This window comes from Pseudochaenichthys georgianus, chromosome 11, assembly GCF_902827115.2.
Source record: "Pseudochaenichthys georgianus chromosome 11, fPseGeo1.2, whole genome shotgun sequence".
NCBI lineage: Eukaryota > Metazoa > Chordata > Actinopteri > Perciformes > Channichthyidae > Pseudochaenichthys > Pseudochaenichthys georgianus.
Genome location: NC_047513.1, coordinates 13971626 through 13987060, shown reverse-complemented (window position 1 = coordinate 13987060; position 15435 = coordinate 13971626). Strand labels below are relative to the sequence as shown.

Here is a 15435-nt window from a genome sequence, read left to right as displayed (position 1 = left end):
CCGAGGTCGGCAGCCATATCCACCTCACGTGACTGGGGCAGAACACTCACTGCTGCTTCATCTCGGTGGATGTATCTTGCGGTAAGAAATGGATGCCTTTTTGAATTGTTTACAAAGACTTATTTCAAAATTATACACAATTTATCATATTTCTGCAGCTTTCAAATTGTAATTTACACGCGAAAGTATGCACATGGTGGCACTATTGAAAATATATGAGCACAACCGTCTCGTTTTCAGTGGTATCAGTAACCCTGCCTCTGTCCTCCTGTCAATAGCCACTGTTAGCTATTTGTTTCGTCTTTATTGTATACCACGAAAAAGCAGCTCCTCATTAGATTTGTATCTATTTTACAACATATTTCAAATGTAGAAATGTTCCCACTCTCCAGTAATTAAATAACAATGTGAAGCATTCCGATGATACCTCAACGCGGGTTATCTCCACGCTAGCCTCACTGCAGTCGTTTGCTGTTATGTTACATGAAGAATGCATGTTTGTTGTGTAAACCTCTGCTGTATGTTCCTATGTTACAGCTACATCTGACAGAGTTGTGTCTGAAAGAAGCATGGCAACGTTGAAGATAGAGCAAGTCACTGTTGGGAGTGACAATAGATCCACCTCAGCGGAGATCAAGTCTGATCCCGTGGTCGCCCCTTTGCAGTCCTGTAAGATAACATTTAATTGCACAGTTCATACTCGATGAGAGGCTGCCTGTTAACCTAATTCATTTCGTTGGGATACAGATCAGCATGAGAGTCTACAGTGTTTTCAGTGCTTCATCACCTTCACTAATTCCAAAGCAAAGGAGAGACACATGAGGAAGAGTCATCGGGACCAGTACAAGCAGCACCTGCAGCAGGTAGGGAAAAGACTGAGAAACATGTCCATTATCTTCTCTTCCGTTGAATATGAGAAAAACTGAAAATGCAAATTTCCAATGCAATATTCTGAACATTCTCTATAAAACTGCACACAATTATACAATTAATAAATGACAAGAATGTGTGCAGCACATGTGCTTCTTTTGCAGCATCAGAGGTCAAAGTTCAAATCATGTTGTCCAGTTACATTACTGCTGGATTGATTACAGTCTAAGCTTTGCACTGATATATGACTTCATGATGTTCTTTGCAACACTCTTTTATACTGGCTTTTTGAAAAATGATTAAAAAAAACAAATAGTTGTAATGATTGAGGAATGAAAGGAATGATAGCATATAAAAAGCTAACATTGCTGCAGTATTATATTATTTTGAATACTACATTTTTTTTTATAAAACTGTTGAATCAAGCTTTGATTTGTGATTGATTACACCTTTGTAACACATTTTCTTCTCATAATTTTGCAGACCGATACAGTCTTTACTTGCTATAAGTGTGACAAGAGCTTCCCCTTCTCTGAGGAGCTCAGCCAACACCAGGCCACCCACAGCACAGAGGAGAAACCCTTCCTTTGTGCATACTGCCAGAAGAACTTCTTTACCTTCACTGAGGTGAGGATGCAGCTGGCCACATGTTAACACATTTTCTTGTGCTTGGGAACTGATAAAATAGTTGTTGATTGTGTATGAAGAATGGTTAATGTGTTTCAGCTGAACAAACACAGACGACATGACTGCATCGAACGACGCTGTCCCTGCCGAGACTGTGGCGCCTTGTTCCCCAGCCCTTCACGCCTTCGCAACCATCGACTGGCAGTGCACCCTCAGAACCCCACGGTGGCTGATGACATCCACACCTATCAATGTTGCAAATGTAGTAGTGGTTTCCTGACAGAGGAAGAGCTCCTGGAGCATCAAGAGAGATTTGCCAATGATATCAATTGTGACGTGAAGCCGCAAGCCAAAAAACGTGGTCGAAAACCCAAGAACGCTACTCAAGGAGAGATGGTTGAGAGCAAGAAGATCAAACAAGAAGAGGAAGCAGAGAAATGCAAAGAAGACAATGACTCTTCAACAGAGGATTGCCCCTCTACTGAGCTGCAACCGGAGCTCAAGATTCCTTGTTCCGAGGCAAATTGTGACCTAATATTCCCTTCTGTTGCAGCCCTGCGGGCGCACAAAAGTGAAGCACATGGGCCTCCCTCTGGCAATGCTCACACATGCTCAGAGTGTGAAGAGAGCTACGCTTGGCCTGAGCAGCTAGAAGCTCACATGGCCAGGGATCACCAACCTGGGTACACCTGCCCCACCTGTGGAGAGAGCTTTGCACAAGAGAGCACCCTGACGACCCACCAGGACACCCACACTGAAGGAGAGGAGGCAGCAGAACAAAGATATTATATGGGAAACAACATAATTCAGGGTGTACTGCATCCTATTTAGTAGAAAATGTTTATGTTAATGTTTAAGGGTGAGAGTTTTTGAAGCAGTTATGCAACACATCATTAATGGAGATTGTTTCTGCAATGCTGTTTTTCAAGTGCTTTTAGAAAAACATCCTGCACTTGTGAGTAAAATGCTCCTCTGATCTATACATAACTATGATTTATGTCCAATACAAGCTTGTGTAACAAGGCTCCTTTTGCTGTCTATTGTAACTGAAATGTTTTTTTTGTATTCATGTAGACCAACTAGTACATTTTCCGTCAAGTTTGGAATGTTTTTTTATTTAAATTGACTATTTTCAGTATGTTCACATAAAGGTGACAATTACACAGAGAATGTAAATCCTAAACATCATACAATCCGATAAATGGATACTGTATACATTTCTGTACTAAGGGATTTCAATAATGTAATCTGCAAGTCTTTTCTCTTTCCAAAAGTAAATAATTGTTGCATTATATAATAGTTTTGTTTCTTGTGTGTGTGTGTGTGTGGGGCCCAAACAATTTTAGAACATTAAGAAAAACATTTTTAAGTAACCCATGTGATATCTTTTCATGGGGCCCAAAATCCCTGGCGGCGCCCCTGAGTACGTGCAATGTATTTAGACTTTACCTATGCAGCCAGTGGTGGACTGAGTCGAGAGACAGTTGAAAGTGCGCTAAAAATGTTGGAAACGTTCAGAAAACAGTCAGATTTTGTACCACAGCACGAGCAGTTTGGCGACATTCTTTTTGCACTCAGGACTTTATGGTTGTTCTTTCATAAGTCAAACTATCGGTGGATACAAAATATGCAACATCATATTCTTAAAAGTTTGATTCCAACATCAAAAATATAATTGAAAGACACTGTGATCACCGGACTGAGTTGCGAGTTCACCAAAAACACTCAAAGAATTACCACAAATACAAACACAAATATAAAACGATTTGTAGGGCAAAATAACACAAAATGCATAGCCGGAGCAACCATAGAGCGATGCAATTCAACAAAAAACAGGCAAAAGTAAAAAGGTGTGTATGTCCAGTGTATTATCGTAGCCAAAGTAGAACAGAAATGTTGTCCATGGTTAAGTAAATAATGTGAATACTTAGGTGTGTTGCTTTGTGTTTGATAGCTAACTGGAGCACACTCGTGACGCGCGCATGCGTGCACGCGTTCGGTGAAAGTGGGTGAATTTTAAAGTGTTCGCTTCCCACAGCTGCAACATAGCTTATACTTTGAGTCTCTTTTGAGTATCATTGTTTTTCTTTAGTTCAGGGGTCTCAGTAATGACTATCACTGCACGCTGTTATTTGGTAAGAATATCACTTGCTTACCTGTTGTCGATGTAGGAGGCATAATACTGAGTTAAATCAACCCATCTGTTTGTAATGTATTATTGCTTACACGGTCTGATTGGTTACCAGTCTGTCAGCTAAAAGGAGAGCAAGTTGCTCTAAACATCAACATGTTGCCATGATATAAGCATGTGTGCATCTATTATTAAAACCTTTTTTTCCTAAATGTCTAACATTGGCTTTTTATCTTTCTCCAGAAACCTGCGGAAGCTGAGTCTTTATGGAGACACCTGCGTTCTCCAGCAAGAGGGACTATTGGACAGCTCCAACCTGCACCAAATTCACCAGGGGGATAACAAGATCAACTAGAGAATGCAATTCCTGAATAAATTGCTAGTGGGAATGCTTTATGCTGAAAAGCTGACGCTAAACTGCTACGCTGAAATGTAATGTGTAAGAAGAAAGTGAATAATTTAGATTGAAATTATACATGAACACTGGGGGCTTGAATGTGTGATGAGAAAATAAAATAAACTAAAAAGGCTTGGAAAAGCAGCAGAACGGCATTTGATGACATCCCATAATACGCTTAGATGCGTTGATGGCTGCATCGTTACCAAACCTGTGAAGTTTTGGGCCATTTGGAGCATTCTATGGTGGCCCTGAAGTGCAAGACACCACAGCATTTCACAAAACACAATGCTGTAGTGTTTTGTGAAATGCTGTGGTGTCTTGCACTTCAGGGCCACCATATATATACATATGTATATAATAAGTGTCAGTACGATTTTATTTTGTATTTGTGTGCATTTCCTGTTCGGAAAGTGGCGCTATACTGATAGTGGCGATTTTATTTTGTAATTCTTAGCGTGCATGCACTTCCTGTCCTGAGAGTGGAGGTCAGAGTGGAGGTATCCTGAGACTGGTGCCTGCAGGCAGGCTCCCATGGAAATAGTGGCTCTGGAGAAGCCTTCCTCGACATTGAGAAACACCCCCTGTGTATCCTCGATTATAGCTCCTCCAGAGAGCCTCCTCGATGCTCGATGCTCGGTCCTCGATGTGCATTTAGAGAAATTAGATGTCCTTCAACATGGCACGCTGAAATCCATTTCTGGGTCACTACCGGAGGACCGAGGAGTCGAGGAGGGGAAATTAGAGAATTGAGAAGCCTTCTGTGTGTGTGTAAAAAGACGACCCACAAGCAGAGATTTGAGATCCACAAGCGCATTTTTGGTTGACAAAATAGATTCACAAATGCCTGATCGAAAGTTGTCAATGTTAATCTCCTCTCACACATCCCTGAAACTGGCCCTCCCGCTGTACTTCTCGGAGACTTCAACCTCCAGACAGGGAAGATAGACAAACTAACATCTCTGTTAACCGCCTTTGCTTTCTCACTGTCTCCATCCCCACCAACTCATAAAGCTGGCAATGTCCTTGATCTCATATTCTCAAGGAACTGCACTACTTCTAACCTCTCTGTAAACCCGCTCCACACATCTGATCACTTCTTCATTTCATTCTCTCTACCCCTTTCCAAACATAACAAACTAATCTCTTCTCATCCTGCACCTGTCTGCCGTAACCTCCGTTCCCTCTCCCCCTCTACCTTTGCGTCATCGTTGCTCTCAGCCCTCCCTTCCTCTGACTTGTTCCAACTCATGCCTCCAAACTTTGCTGCAGAAACTCTCCTCTCTACTCTCTCATCCTCTCTGGACTCTCTCTGTCCTCTCACATCTCGGCAGGCTCGTCAGTCCCCTCCTGCTCCCTGGCTAAATGATGCACTGCGTGCTAATAGAACCGTCCTTCGGGCAGCAGAGCGGAAACGGTGGAAATCCAAACACCGCGACGACCTCCTAACCTATCAGGCTCTCCTCTTTCTCTGCTTCGATCTCTCAGTTAAAAAGCACTTTCTTTCAAGATAAGATCCAATCTTCCTATTCCAATCCCAAAAAACTATTTTCCATCTTCTCCACCCTCTTGGACCCTCCCAAAGCCCCTTCCCCCTCCTCCCTTCTGTCAAGCGACTTTGTTAACCACTTTGAAAAAAAGGTTGATGATTTTCGCTCTTCTTTTTCTGACTCACCTTTACTCACCGCTGGGTCACCAGACCCTCCTTCCACCCGCACACTAACCTCCTTTTCCCCTCTCTCGCCAAGTGAGGTTCTTATCCTCATTACCTCTGCCACCTGTCCTCTGGACCCTATCCCTTCAAACCTCCTTCAGACTATCGCTCCTGATATTCTACCGTTTCTCACCCATTTCATCAACACTTCTCTAACTTCTGGTCACTTTCCAATCAGTCTCAAGGAGGCAAGAGTAAACCCTCTCCTAAAGAAACCCACTCTCAACCCGTCTGATGTTATAAACTACAGGCCTGTCTCTCTCCTCCCGTTCCTGTCTAAAACACTTGAACGCGCTGTCTTTAAACAACTCTCCTGTTATCTCCATCAGAACAACCTTCTGGATCCGCACCAGTCTGGTTTCAAGGCAGGTCACTCCACAGAAACTGCTCTCATTGCTGTCACTGAGGAACTGCACACTGCTAAAGCAGCATACCTCTCCTCTGTCATCATCCTGTTGGACCTGTCTGCTGCATTCGACACGGTGAATCATCAGATCCTCCTTCGCACTCTCCAAGAACTTGGAGTTTCAGGCTCTGCACTTTCCCTCCTCACCTCATACCTCAAAGACCATACCTACAGGGTAACTTGGAGAGGGTCCAAGTCCGACCCTTATCAATTAACTACAGGGGTCCCTCAGGGCTCTGTTCTTGGTCCCCTCCTCTTCTCCCTGTACACAAACTCGCTCGGATCTGTCATTAGCCCGCATGGTTTTTCATACCACTGCTACGCTGACGACACCCAATTCATTCTGTCCTTTCCCCGCTCAGAGACCCAGGTCGTCGCACACATCTCTGCTTGTCTAGCTGACATCTCTCAGTGGATGTCCGCTCATCACCTCAAGCTCAACCTTGACAAGACTGAACTGCTTTTCCTTCCGGGAAAATATTGTCCCACTCTTGACCTGACTATCAACATCAGCACCTCTGTTGTTTCCCCGACTCAGACTGCAAGGAATCTGGGTGTGATCCTAGATAACAACCTGTCCTTCACTGCAAACATCGCTGCTACAACCCGTTGCTGCAGATACACGCTTTACAACATCAGGAAGATACGTCCCCAGCTGACCCAGAAAGCGACTCAGCTTCTGGTCCAGGCTCTCGTCATCCCACGCCTAGACTACTGCAACTCCCTCCTGGCTGGTCTACCTGCATGTGCCATCCGACCTCTGCAGCTCATCCAGAATGCAGCGGCTCGACTGGTCTTCAACCTTCTTACATTTTCCCACACCGCTCCTCCGCTCCCTTCACTGGCTTCTGGTAACTGCTAGAATTCACTTCAAGACACTGGTACTTGCATACCATGCTGCGAATGCCCTTCCTACATCCAGGACATGGTTAAACTGTACACCCCAGCGCGTGCACTACGCTCTGTATCAGCCAAACGACTCGCTGCACCCTCGCTGCGAGGGGGATCCAAGTTCCCATCAGCAAAAACACGTGGGTTTGCTATCCTGGCTCCAAAATGGTGGAATGAGCTCCCCATTGACATCAGGACAGCAGAAAGCCTGCACATCTTCCGGCGCAGACTGAAAACTCATCTCTTTCGACTCCACCTCAAGCGATAGAATTACTAACAAAGAACTGCTAACAGAGCACTTATATACTAATAAAGGACTGGCTTATCTATAGCCAGTTGAGTAGCACTTGAAATACTTGGCTCTATGAAACCTGATGTACTTATATGATTCTGTTTTCTTCAAGGTTGTGTCTTCCTGGTCGAATATACTTATTGTAAGTCGCTTTGGATAAAAGCGTCAGCTAAATGCAATGTAATGTAATGTTAAAGAGATATTCACAAATTTCTTTTGTTTATTTGTAAATTAATTATAGTATTCACAGATCTTTTTTTTATTTGTGAAAATATTTTGCGCATTTGCAGGTCCGTTTTACATTTGCACATTTATTTGTGAGTTTGCAAATCTTTTAAATGCATTTGTGGATAGTGTTTTTCATTTACAAATCACATATTTACACACAAATTATTTTTATGTTCACACAAATATTTATGAGACAAATCTAAGCCCATAAATACCATTAATTAAATAAAAACTGATCTGCACAAGCGAAGTCTCCCAGTGTGTCGAGCAGGGGTCGCTCTGGGCCGGCGAAGTTCGTTTTCCCATGATGCACCTGTGTTTCCTTTCTATCTCGCGCCTTTGCTCGCGCAGACCATCTTGCCTCTCAGATCCTCAGATTGCTGCTGTCAGCCGCTGCCTGCTCCGTGTTGTTGTAGTAAATAATGGCGGCATCGGGAGGCGGATTATCCCCTCCCGCTACCGTGGCGGGCTTGAGCATTCAAGCGCCGGCTCGGGCTCGCTTCCCGGGTCGGCCGTGCACGGTTCGCAGCAGGCTGCGCTCGGAGAAACGTATCAAATGCGGAAGGTTGGGCTCGGACGACGGGGATCTGGCTTCCGAAGGGCCGAGGCCCGTAAACATCGGCCTGGCGTTGAGCGAGGACCCGGCCCTGCTGCGGCTGCTCGGGTTGTGGGAGAAGCACAGCAGGCAGAGAGATGCGGGCTTCATGTCCAGTGAAGAGGAGGTGAATAAGCTAACTGTAGCCCGTCAGCTAGATGTGTAACAAAGGGTTTAACGGGGCGCATAAAGCCAGTTTGTTCAAATAACGATATTAGAATTAAATTATTTGTTACTTACAAAAAGTATTTAGGCTAACGTAGAGCTAGTTAGCCGTAACTTGGATAGCAAACAGTAACCCAAAATAGGCATTATGCTAGCCGTCTGCCTGCAGGGTATCCTTAAGATTGGTTGAGTATATTATAATTATATTGTACAAAATATGAATTATGTCTTTTGACATAAATACATTGTGATATCATTGCTCTAAGTTGCAACAGCCATACATACACAGATACCAGCGTCAGTCCAGTTTGTTTGCATGATAAGAGCATTAGGCGGAAACTTTGGCGGTATGATGACAATCGTGAATGAGTGTTGTTGTTGAAACTACTAAATGTCTTTGTATTCATCCCCTGACGCGCTTTGTTGAGTTGAATTTCCCACTCTGTGCTGACATACACAGGCGGCTTATCTTGTCGTATTTAACGTTGCAGCTGCTTGATCTGGGTTCACACTCTCCACGTTGTAGCTGTCAGCTGACTGCTCGGTGTTTTGAAAATGATGCAAAGGGGACGCAAAAAGAAAAATCACCTAGATTTGAATCATTAAAAAACATTGGACCACACTAAATAATCTTAAACTTAATTCTGCACAGCCCTTTGTTTATAAACATTTATCAAGCCCATCATGACTCTCCCTTTTGATAATTGATGTTTTTTTGAGGTAAAGTTAAAGAATAATCTAACTTCTTCTCTTTATAAGATCACTCTATTTAAAATAGCAGGAGTTTTAGTTGATGGTCTGCAAGCTACAAGAAAGCATAATCATGTTGCTTGCACAGGCTTTGTCACAAATGAGGAGTTAATGCAAAGTGCCATCTGCTAAAATCAAGTCTGGCTGATTGACATGGATGAGAGGGGTCAGTAGCACTGAGGTAGAAATCGTGTTGGGAGAGATTTATTTAGTTTTTCCATTTGATTATTAATCATATTTAGGCTTTGTGGACATTCAGGGTTTAGGCTCACTTTATAAATAAACAAGCTTAATCAGTCTTTTGATGCTTTTTATGCACTCTGGCCTTATTTAGATTAAAAATGCAAAAGCAATTCCTGTCAGGAATCTATTTCTTTTTCATGTGAATATTTTTGTTGTAGTTATTTGTGGAACGGTGAAAAACATCCCCACCTTTGACAACACATTCAGTTTCTTGTCGGTGTGCTGCTCTTGTTGTTCTGCGTTTAATGGCGGATCACAAAACAAATGTTACAGGTGCATGCAGCCACCCACTAAATAATACAAACACATGTACATTTACCATTATCACCCAATAAAAAGTGTTTGGTGTATACAATGCATCCTTGGTAAGACCTGGATTCATTCATAATGAAACTCAATATTTTACGACAAACAAAAGAGGAATACACCCAGTATTTATATTATCTGTGTTTGTTTACAGAAGCAAGTGTCTTAAATGTCATTCACATCAAGGATGGTCTCCTTGTAGCTCCGTCCAGACAGGATCCGGGTTGATTATGGTATCATGCCAAATTTGTATCTAATCATATTATTTAATCCAGAGCAGGGGCTTTAGTGTCTGACATCAGTCGGACTTCACTGATGCAATCCCTTTAGAGTGTACTGTAACAGTCACATGGCCCGTGCTTAAGCTTGTGGGTGCTGTTCAACTGGAGAACCACACGTCACCTAGTGCCACACACTCATGTGCTCCTCAGGGGTTTGGAATATATATCAGTGGGAAGATTTCATATCCGACAGATCTATGGAGATGTTGTTATATTGCACAGGAAGATGGATGTGAGTGATATGGAATCGGGTCAAAGCATGATTTTGATCTGCTGTAGTATCTAATCTTTGCATCTCATGTAGAGGCGTGAAGGGGTTGCTGCACGCTGACTGTTCCAACGATCTACTTAAATATTTGTGGCGATATAGATGATTGTGTATTACCCAGTATTCTGCTTGATCAAAATCTCTTTTAGGGGAGAAATGGTTAGAAAAGCCTGCTTTTTATTCGAATGTAGCTTGAGTGTAACACTGTGTATAACTACCATTATCAATCATGCATATGCAGAGAATCGGCTGAGTTATTTCTTAACCCTTGTGTGGTGTTCGGGTCAAATTGACCCGATTTCCATTTTCAATGAATAAAAAAAAAATATATAAGGATATTTTCGTTTTACTTGAAACTCAATGGCCGGGGCTTATTTATTGTGAAGGACATGTGGAATTATTTTTTTATCTTTTTCCACTTGTGAAAAAATGCCCACCCGCATTTATGTCTGTGGGAGGCGTGTGGCGCAGTGGATAGAGCGTTGGTGTTCGGATTAGGGGGTCACAGGTTCAAACCCCACTGCAGTCAGCATGTCGTTGTGTCCCTGGGCAAGACACTTCACCTCAAATTGCTCCTGTGTGGATTTTCCACAGTATTGAGTATGTAAGTCGCTTTGGATAAAAGCGTCTAACAAGTAACATGTAATGTAATGTAATGTCCTTCATAAGAGGTTCGGGTCAGATCTGACCCGGATACAATACCCGGAAAAACACACACACATGCATAGAGAAGCTGTTTGAACCTGTTTTCCCTTGATCTTTACCCTTTGTCGTGTGTACACAAAACTATCCTAGAACATTATAAACATTTTAGATCTTCCAGAAATGTATAAACATTTTACATTTTCTCGCACTGTCCCCCTCGCACCTGCATGCCGGAGGAGGGACTAAACAGAGACATAATGCAGAACTACAATTATCTACCAGCAAAATGGCCAAAATATATTCTGAGTGAGTGGAATGCATTTAGAAGAACACGGTGAAGTGGAACAGGAAGACATTTCTGAAGATGAGGGTAATGTGGAGGTAAACTCAGAATTTGACAGCGAATTGGAAGATGAACTTGACTGAGAGCCAGCTGCTGGAAGACCCCCACAGCCAGCCGCAAGAAGACCCCCACAGCCAGCTCTGTGGACCCTCAAAGGACTCCAAGACACAGACTACTTGCAGCAACTGCAACAAGTACATCTGTGCTATACACATGAAGAAGTTCTGTACATCATGTGTTTCCTAAACGGACTTGCCCATTGACTCACATGATGTTCTGCAGCGTCACTTCATCAATATATTTTTCGGATATAATGTATTTTATGAATAGTGACTGTTAATTGTTTTGATTTGTTTTGTGTTTATATCTGTTCTGTCATTTATATGGATGTCTCATCATCTCTTTATATTTCACAGCCAAATACTTTTGGCTGAGTGGTTCTTGTGTTTCAATTGCTGTTAAATTGCTTTATTTCCTTCAGGGCTTTGATTATTATATGACAGATTAAAAATAATAAACATTAATAAAAAAATGTTTCATTTATATTTGTCCTAGAAAAGCATGAGCAAAATGTAAACCTAGTTTTTATTAGTGTTTTTTTTTTTAACATAAATTACATTTTTATCACAAAAAACGATGGGACACTTACATTGTTCAATTTGATCTAGCAAAGAGTATTTTCAAAAACTAATCATATATTTCATTTATATTGTTGGGGAGTGATAAATATGCATGTAATCTGGTTTACTTTCACAATGAAAACAGCAATAATCACAAGTGACCTCGAAAATGTTCAAATGGTTAAGATTTTCTTGACATTTTGGTTAAAAGTTGGCCCTTAAATTTAGTTTCATTTGTCACACTGATGTTGTGTAGGTCAGTCTAACGCCTAATGTAAAAACAAGTGGTCTGAAGCAAACCTATTTTATTTTCAACATGTCTAAATGTATTATGTCAATTTAATGGTTGTACTTTCTTTCTTCTTCAGGAGGACGTTTTCACTGGATTTGGGACCACCACAGCTAGTCCACAGAAAGCTCCTAGGTCGTCTTTACTCAGCCGAGCAAAGCTTCCCCCAGCTTCAGACCGCTCTCTGGAAATAAAGCCTCTATTAGGAAAGATTATACCTAAGACTCCAAAATCGTCTCTTATTGGAAAAATTGTGACCAGAATTCCTAAAGAAGACCATGGTTTCATAAAGAGCCGATCTAAAGACCAAGATATACCCAAGGTGCTGATTAAACTGCACGGCAAGCAGGTAGCTCCTACTGTAGCAGCCAAACATGCAGGCGCGCAGGCCTCAGATAGACAGAGCAGTACAAGAGCAGCAGACTTTATCAGGAGAGCAGGAAAATCGGCATACTCGCGCAACATGCGAAACCAAACAGCCGCTACCTCAGCTGGTGGCACCAGGCAAGCTTCCAAGGTCAAAGAACCAGGCGAGGTGTCTGAGGATTCAGACACGGACCAATCTCAGCCACAGAGATCTGTGAAACGCATGATTGGGCACACCAGACGCACCTCCCAAGCAGCAGCTCTGTCGTTCACATCCTTTCAGAAACGACAGAGGAAGAGAATGGCTAAGGGTATGGGTGCCTCTCCAGAGGCTGGAGCTGAGGCCCAGAGTGGAGACAAAGCAGCAATGCCACTCAAGTGTAAAGCCACAGATTCCCCTGAAAAAAGAATACTCAAAAGGCAACGCAAAAAATCTCTGTATGGGCACAAGCGAAAGCCGAAGCCAAACGATTCGCCAGAAGTTAGAAGTCCGAAAGTTCGTCGTCGTATTCGAACTACGCATGTTTTTTACACCTATGTAACGGAGCCCAGTCCAGCCCCACTGACTCCGGGTGGGAACCAGCAGCAGCAGCTGCAGAGTCAGAGTATCGCCCCATCTGAGGGTGACCCCAACACCTCCACTACTGTAACGACGAGTGGACGGTCCTCCCGCGTCATCAAAACTCCAAAGAGGTTCCTGGACGAGGAAATTATCCCCTTTCCGAAGGGTTCTCTGGCAACATGGCAGAAAAGTCAACAGAGAGAGGATGGAAAACCAAGTCCACCATACCATGACTCGAGTTATGATGGCAACTCGCTGCAGTCAGACTGTGACTCTACATCTGTGACCGACAGCCCGTCTGCAAAGTTTCCATCAAAGCCCAGGCCAGGCACGAGCCACCTCGAGATTTACAAGAACCTTAAGAAACTGACCTTGAAACTGGCGGAGAAAAAGAAAGGCCACTCAGACACTGAAGGGAGCTATCAACAAAGTGGCGATGGGTTGACCTCTCACGTCAGGAAGAAGCGGCGGTCGAAGCTCATGATGGAGGAGATGGATGCGCCGGGTGTTGTCAGGAAACTAGCCGTGTTGGTGAATGCTGATGTGGCAGCCCCCTCAAGTACGCCGTCAGGAGATACAGGCAGCAACAGTAAGAATTTGTTTGTTATTATTTAGAGAGATCTTGTTTTTACAGAAGCTCAAACATTACAGCACTCATTTGTGCAATGTATATGTTAAAAAATGTACCTGAGAATGAAACAAATATCTAGGCCTGAAAATAGAATCCATGCATAGGCTATGTGTTTTCAGTAGTTTGTGTGCAGTGATGATGTGTCTGGTTGTGCACAATCTAACCAGAGTTGCTTTATTAATGTATTTAGCTACAGATGAAGCGGGAGGCGTTCCCGGGGAGAACAATGAGGCGGTGGAAGTCAGCGGTCCCAGCTATCGCATTGGTCTCAGTGGAGCTAATAAGACCATGCTCCACCTGCTGAAGAAAGCCAAAGTCCAGCTCATCAAAATTGATCAGCAGAAGCAGCTGAAGATGTCGCAGGTAAGAACCAAAGATCAAGTCTTTGCAGAAGTAGGAAGGAAGATTTAAAACTTTCAGATTTGGATACCCTTTTTGAGTTGCATGCAGGCTCATTTGAATATACTTCTCCTCATCTGAGTACTTTAACCCAATTTGTATCTGAGTACACTGGCCTTTATTGCAGGAGGGAATTTCAGACGGGTTGAATAGATACATTTTGATTTTAAGAATGAATCTGAAATTGAGCATAATATGTCCCCATTTAAATCAATCTTCCCTAACTTTTTGCACTATGGATAGTTCAAAAGCCACTAAAATCCCTAAGGCTGAAATGATATGTCAATGATGCGGTTTTCAGGCTCTCAAAATGAGAATTTTGGAAATGGAAATGTTGCAGCATGTCTAACATGAAACCTTGATTTCCCCTCCTCGGCTGGGCCGACAGTTGGGCTCAGGAGAATCACGAGTGCCAGTGACGAGAAGGAGGAGGAGGAGGAGAGTTGGCTTATCTCCCAAAGATAAAAGTTCTGAGGTAATAAATGAAACCTATTCATGTCATTGTCATATCTGATTTGCTGGTGAGGTTCCCCTTTACAGAATATTTGTGAGTGCTTCAAATTAATCATACAGTGCTATAAACTTTTAACATATTATAAAGTTTATTTTACATTAGGAAAGGGTTGCTAAATGTGTTGTTAACCTTTGCACTTCACAATGGGAACTGTATCCTACTGTCAGTTTAATGTCAGATGAGTTTTCATAGTGAGGTGTTGCCAATATCTGTTTACAAACATTTCTGCATTTTACATTTTTCTTGGTTTGTGTTCAGGAGCAGCCGCTAGGTGGGCCGAGGATCAAACATGTGTGTCGGGCAGCAGCAGTGGCTCTGGGTCAGCCCCGCGCCTTGGTGCCAGACGATATCCCCCGACTCAGCGCCCTGCCGCTCCACGAGAGAGAGGGCATCACCTTTTTTCCCGCAGCAGAAGGTACAATGCAAACACATGTTTTTAGGTAAAATGTAGAAATGATCTTCACTTCGTCTTTAAAAGAGATGGTACATTTTGCATTGCACTATGTATTCGCAATGATTTGGATTTTAACAAGCAAGGAACTGATGTTTTCACTTGGTGCTGTTGTTGTGATGATGATGATGATGATGATGATGATGATGATGATGATGATGATGATCACGATCACATGAAGGAATAAAAGCAGCCAATAGATAGTTAACTGATCTTCCCTGCTAAGGAACTGGTTGAAGTTGTCCAGAAACTGACACAAAGGCAATAAGGGAATCAATCATTTTAGTAACTGCAGGACATGAAAAGTCTTAAAAGCATTCATATTTTTTAATTCTGCACAAGAAGGTCTGAAATGATTGGAGTTGTAGTTGCCTGTTGTTGGCAGTGATGGTTTTTCTTTCAGATTGTTGGCTGTTACACACTTTTATATTGAAGGGAGGATCGTTGTGAA

At 42.7% G+C, this 15435-nt stretch overlaps 2 protein-coding genes across 2 annotated transcripts in view; both read left to right on the top strand.

The window, feature by feature from the left end:
* Positions 1-2788, top strand: LOC117455560 (zinc finger protein 595-like). The gene is made up of 5 exons (XM_034095108.1): positions 1-81; positions 538-669; positions 748-863; positions 1354-1497; positions 1597-2788. Exons 2-5 carry the CDS (start codon positions 570-572, stop codon positions 2326-2328), a joined length of 1092 nt encoding a protein of 363 aa, XP_033950999.1. The 5' UTR covers positions 1-81; positions 538-569; the 3' UTR covers positions 2329-2788.
* A 5116-nt stretch (positions 2789-7904) lies between these two features.
* Positions 7905-15435, top strand: part of kmt2ba (lysine (K)-specific methyltransferase 2Ba) — a 31466-nt gene continuing 23935 nt past the window's right edge. Inside the window, exons 1-5 of the mRNA XM_034095106.1 lie at positions 7905-8278; positions 12141-13578; positions 13811-13983; positions 14408-14494; positions 14792-14948. Of these exons, the coding sequence (XP_033950997.1) occupies positions 7979-8278; positions 12141-13578; positions 13811-13983; positions 14408-14494; positions 14792-14948 (2155 nt within the window). The 5' untranslated portion in view covers positions 7905-7978. The remainder of the gene's footprint in view (positions 8279-12140; positions 13579-13810; positions 13984-14407; positions 14495-14791; positions 14949-15435) is intronic.

Bases quoted from the DNA above. Each gene is read 5' to 3' on its own strand.
- LOC117455560 (XM_034095108.1), top strand. From the start codon at position 570: ATGGCAACGTTGAAGATAGAGCAAGTCACTGTTGGGAGTGACAATAGA. The intron at 864-1,353 runs GTAGGGAAAAGA...ATAATTTTGCAG, and splicing joins ACAAGCAGCACCTGCAGCAG to ACCGATACAGTCTTTACTTG. The intron at 1,498-1,596 runs GTGAGGATGCAG...AATGTGTTTCAG, and splicing joins ACTTCTTTACCTTCACTGAG to CTGAACAAACACAGACGACA.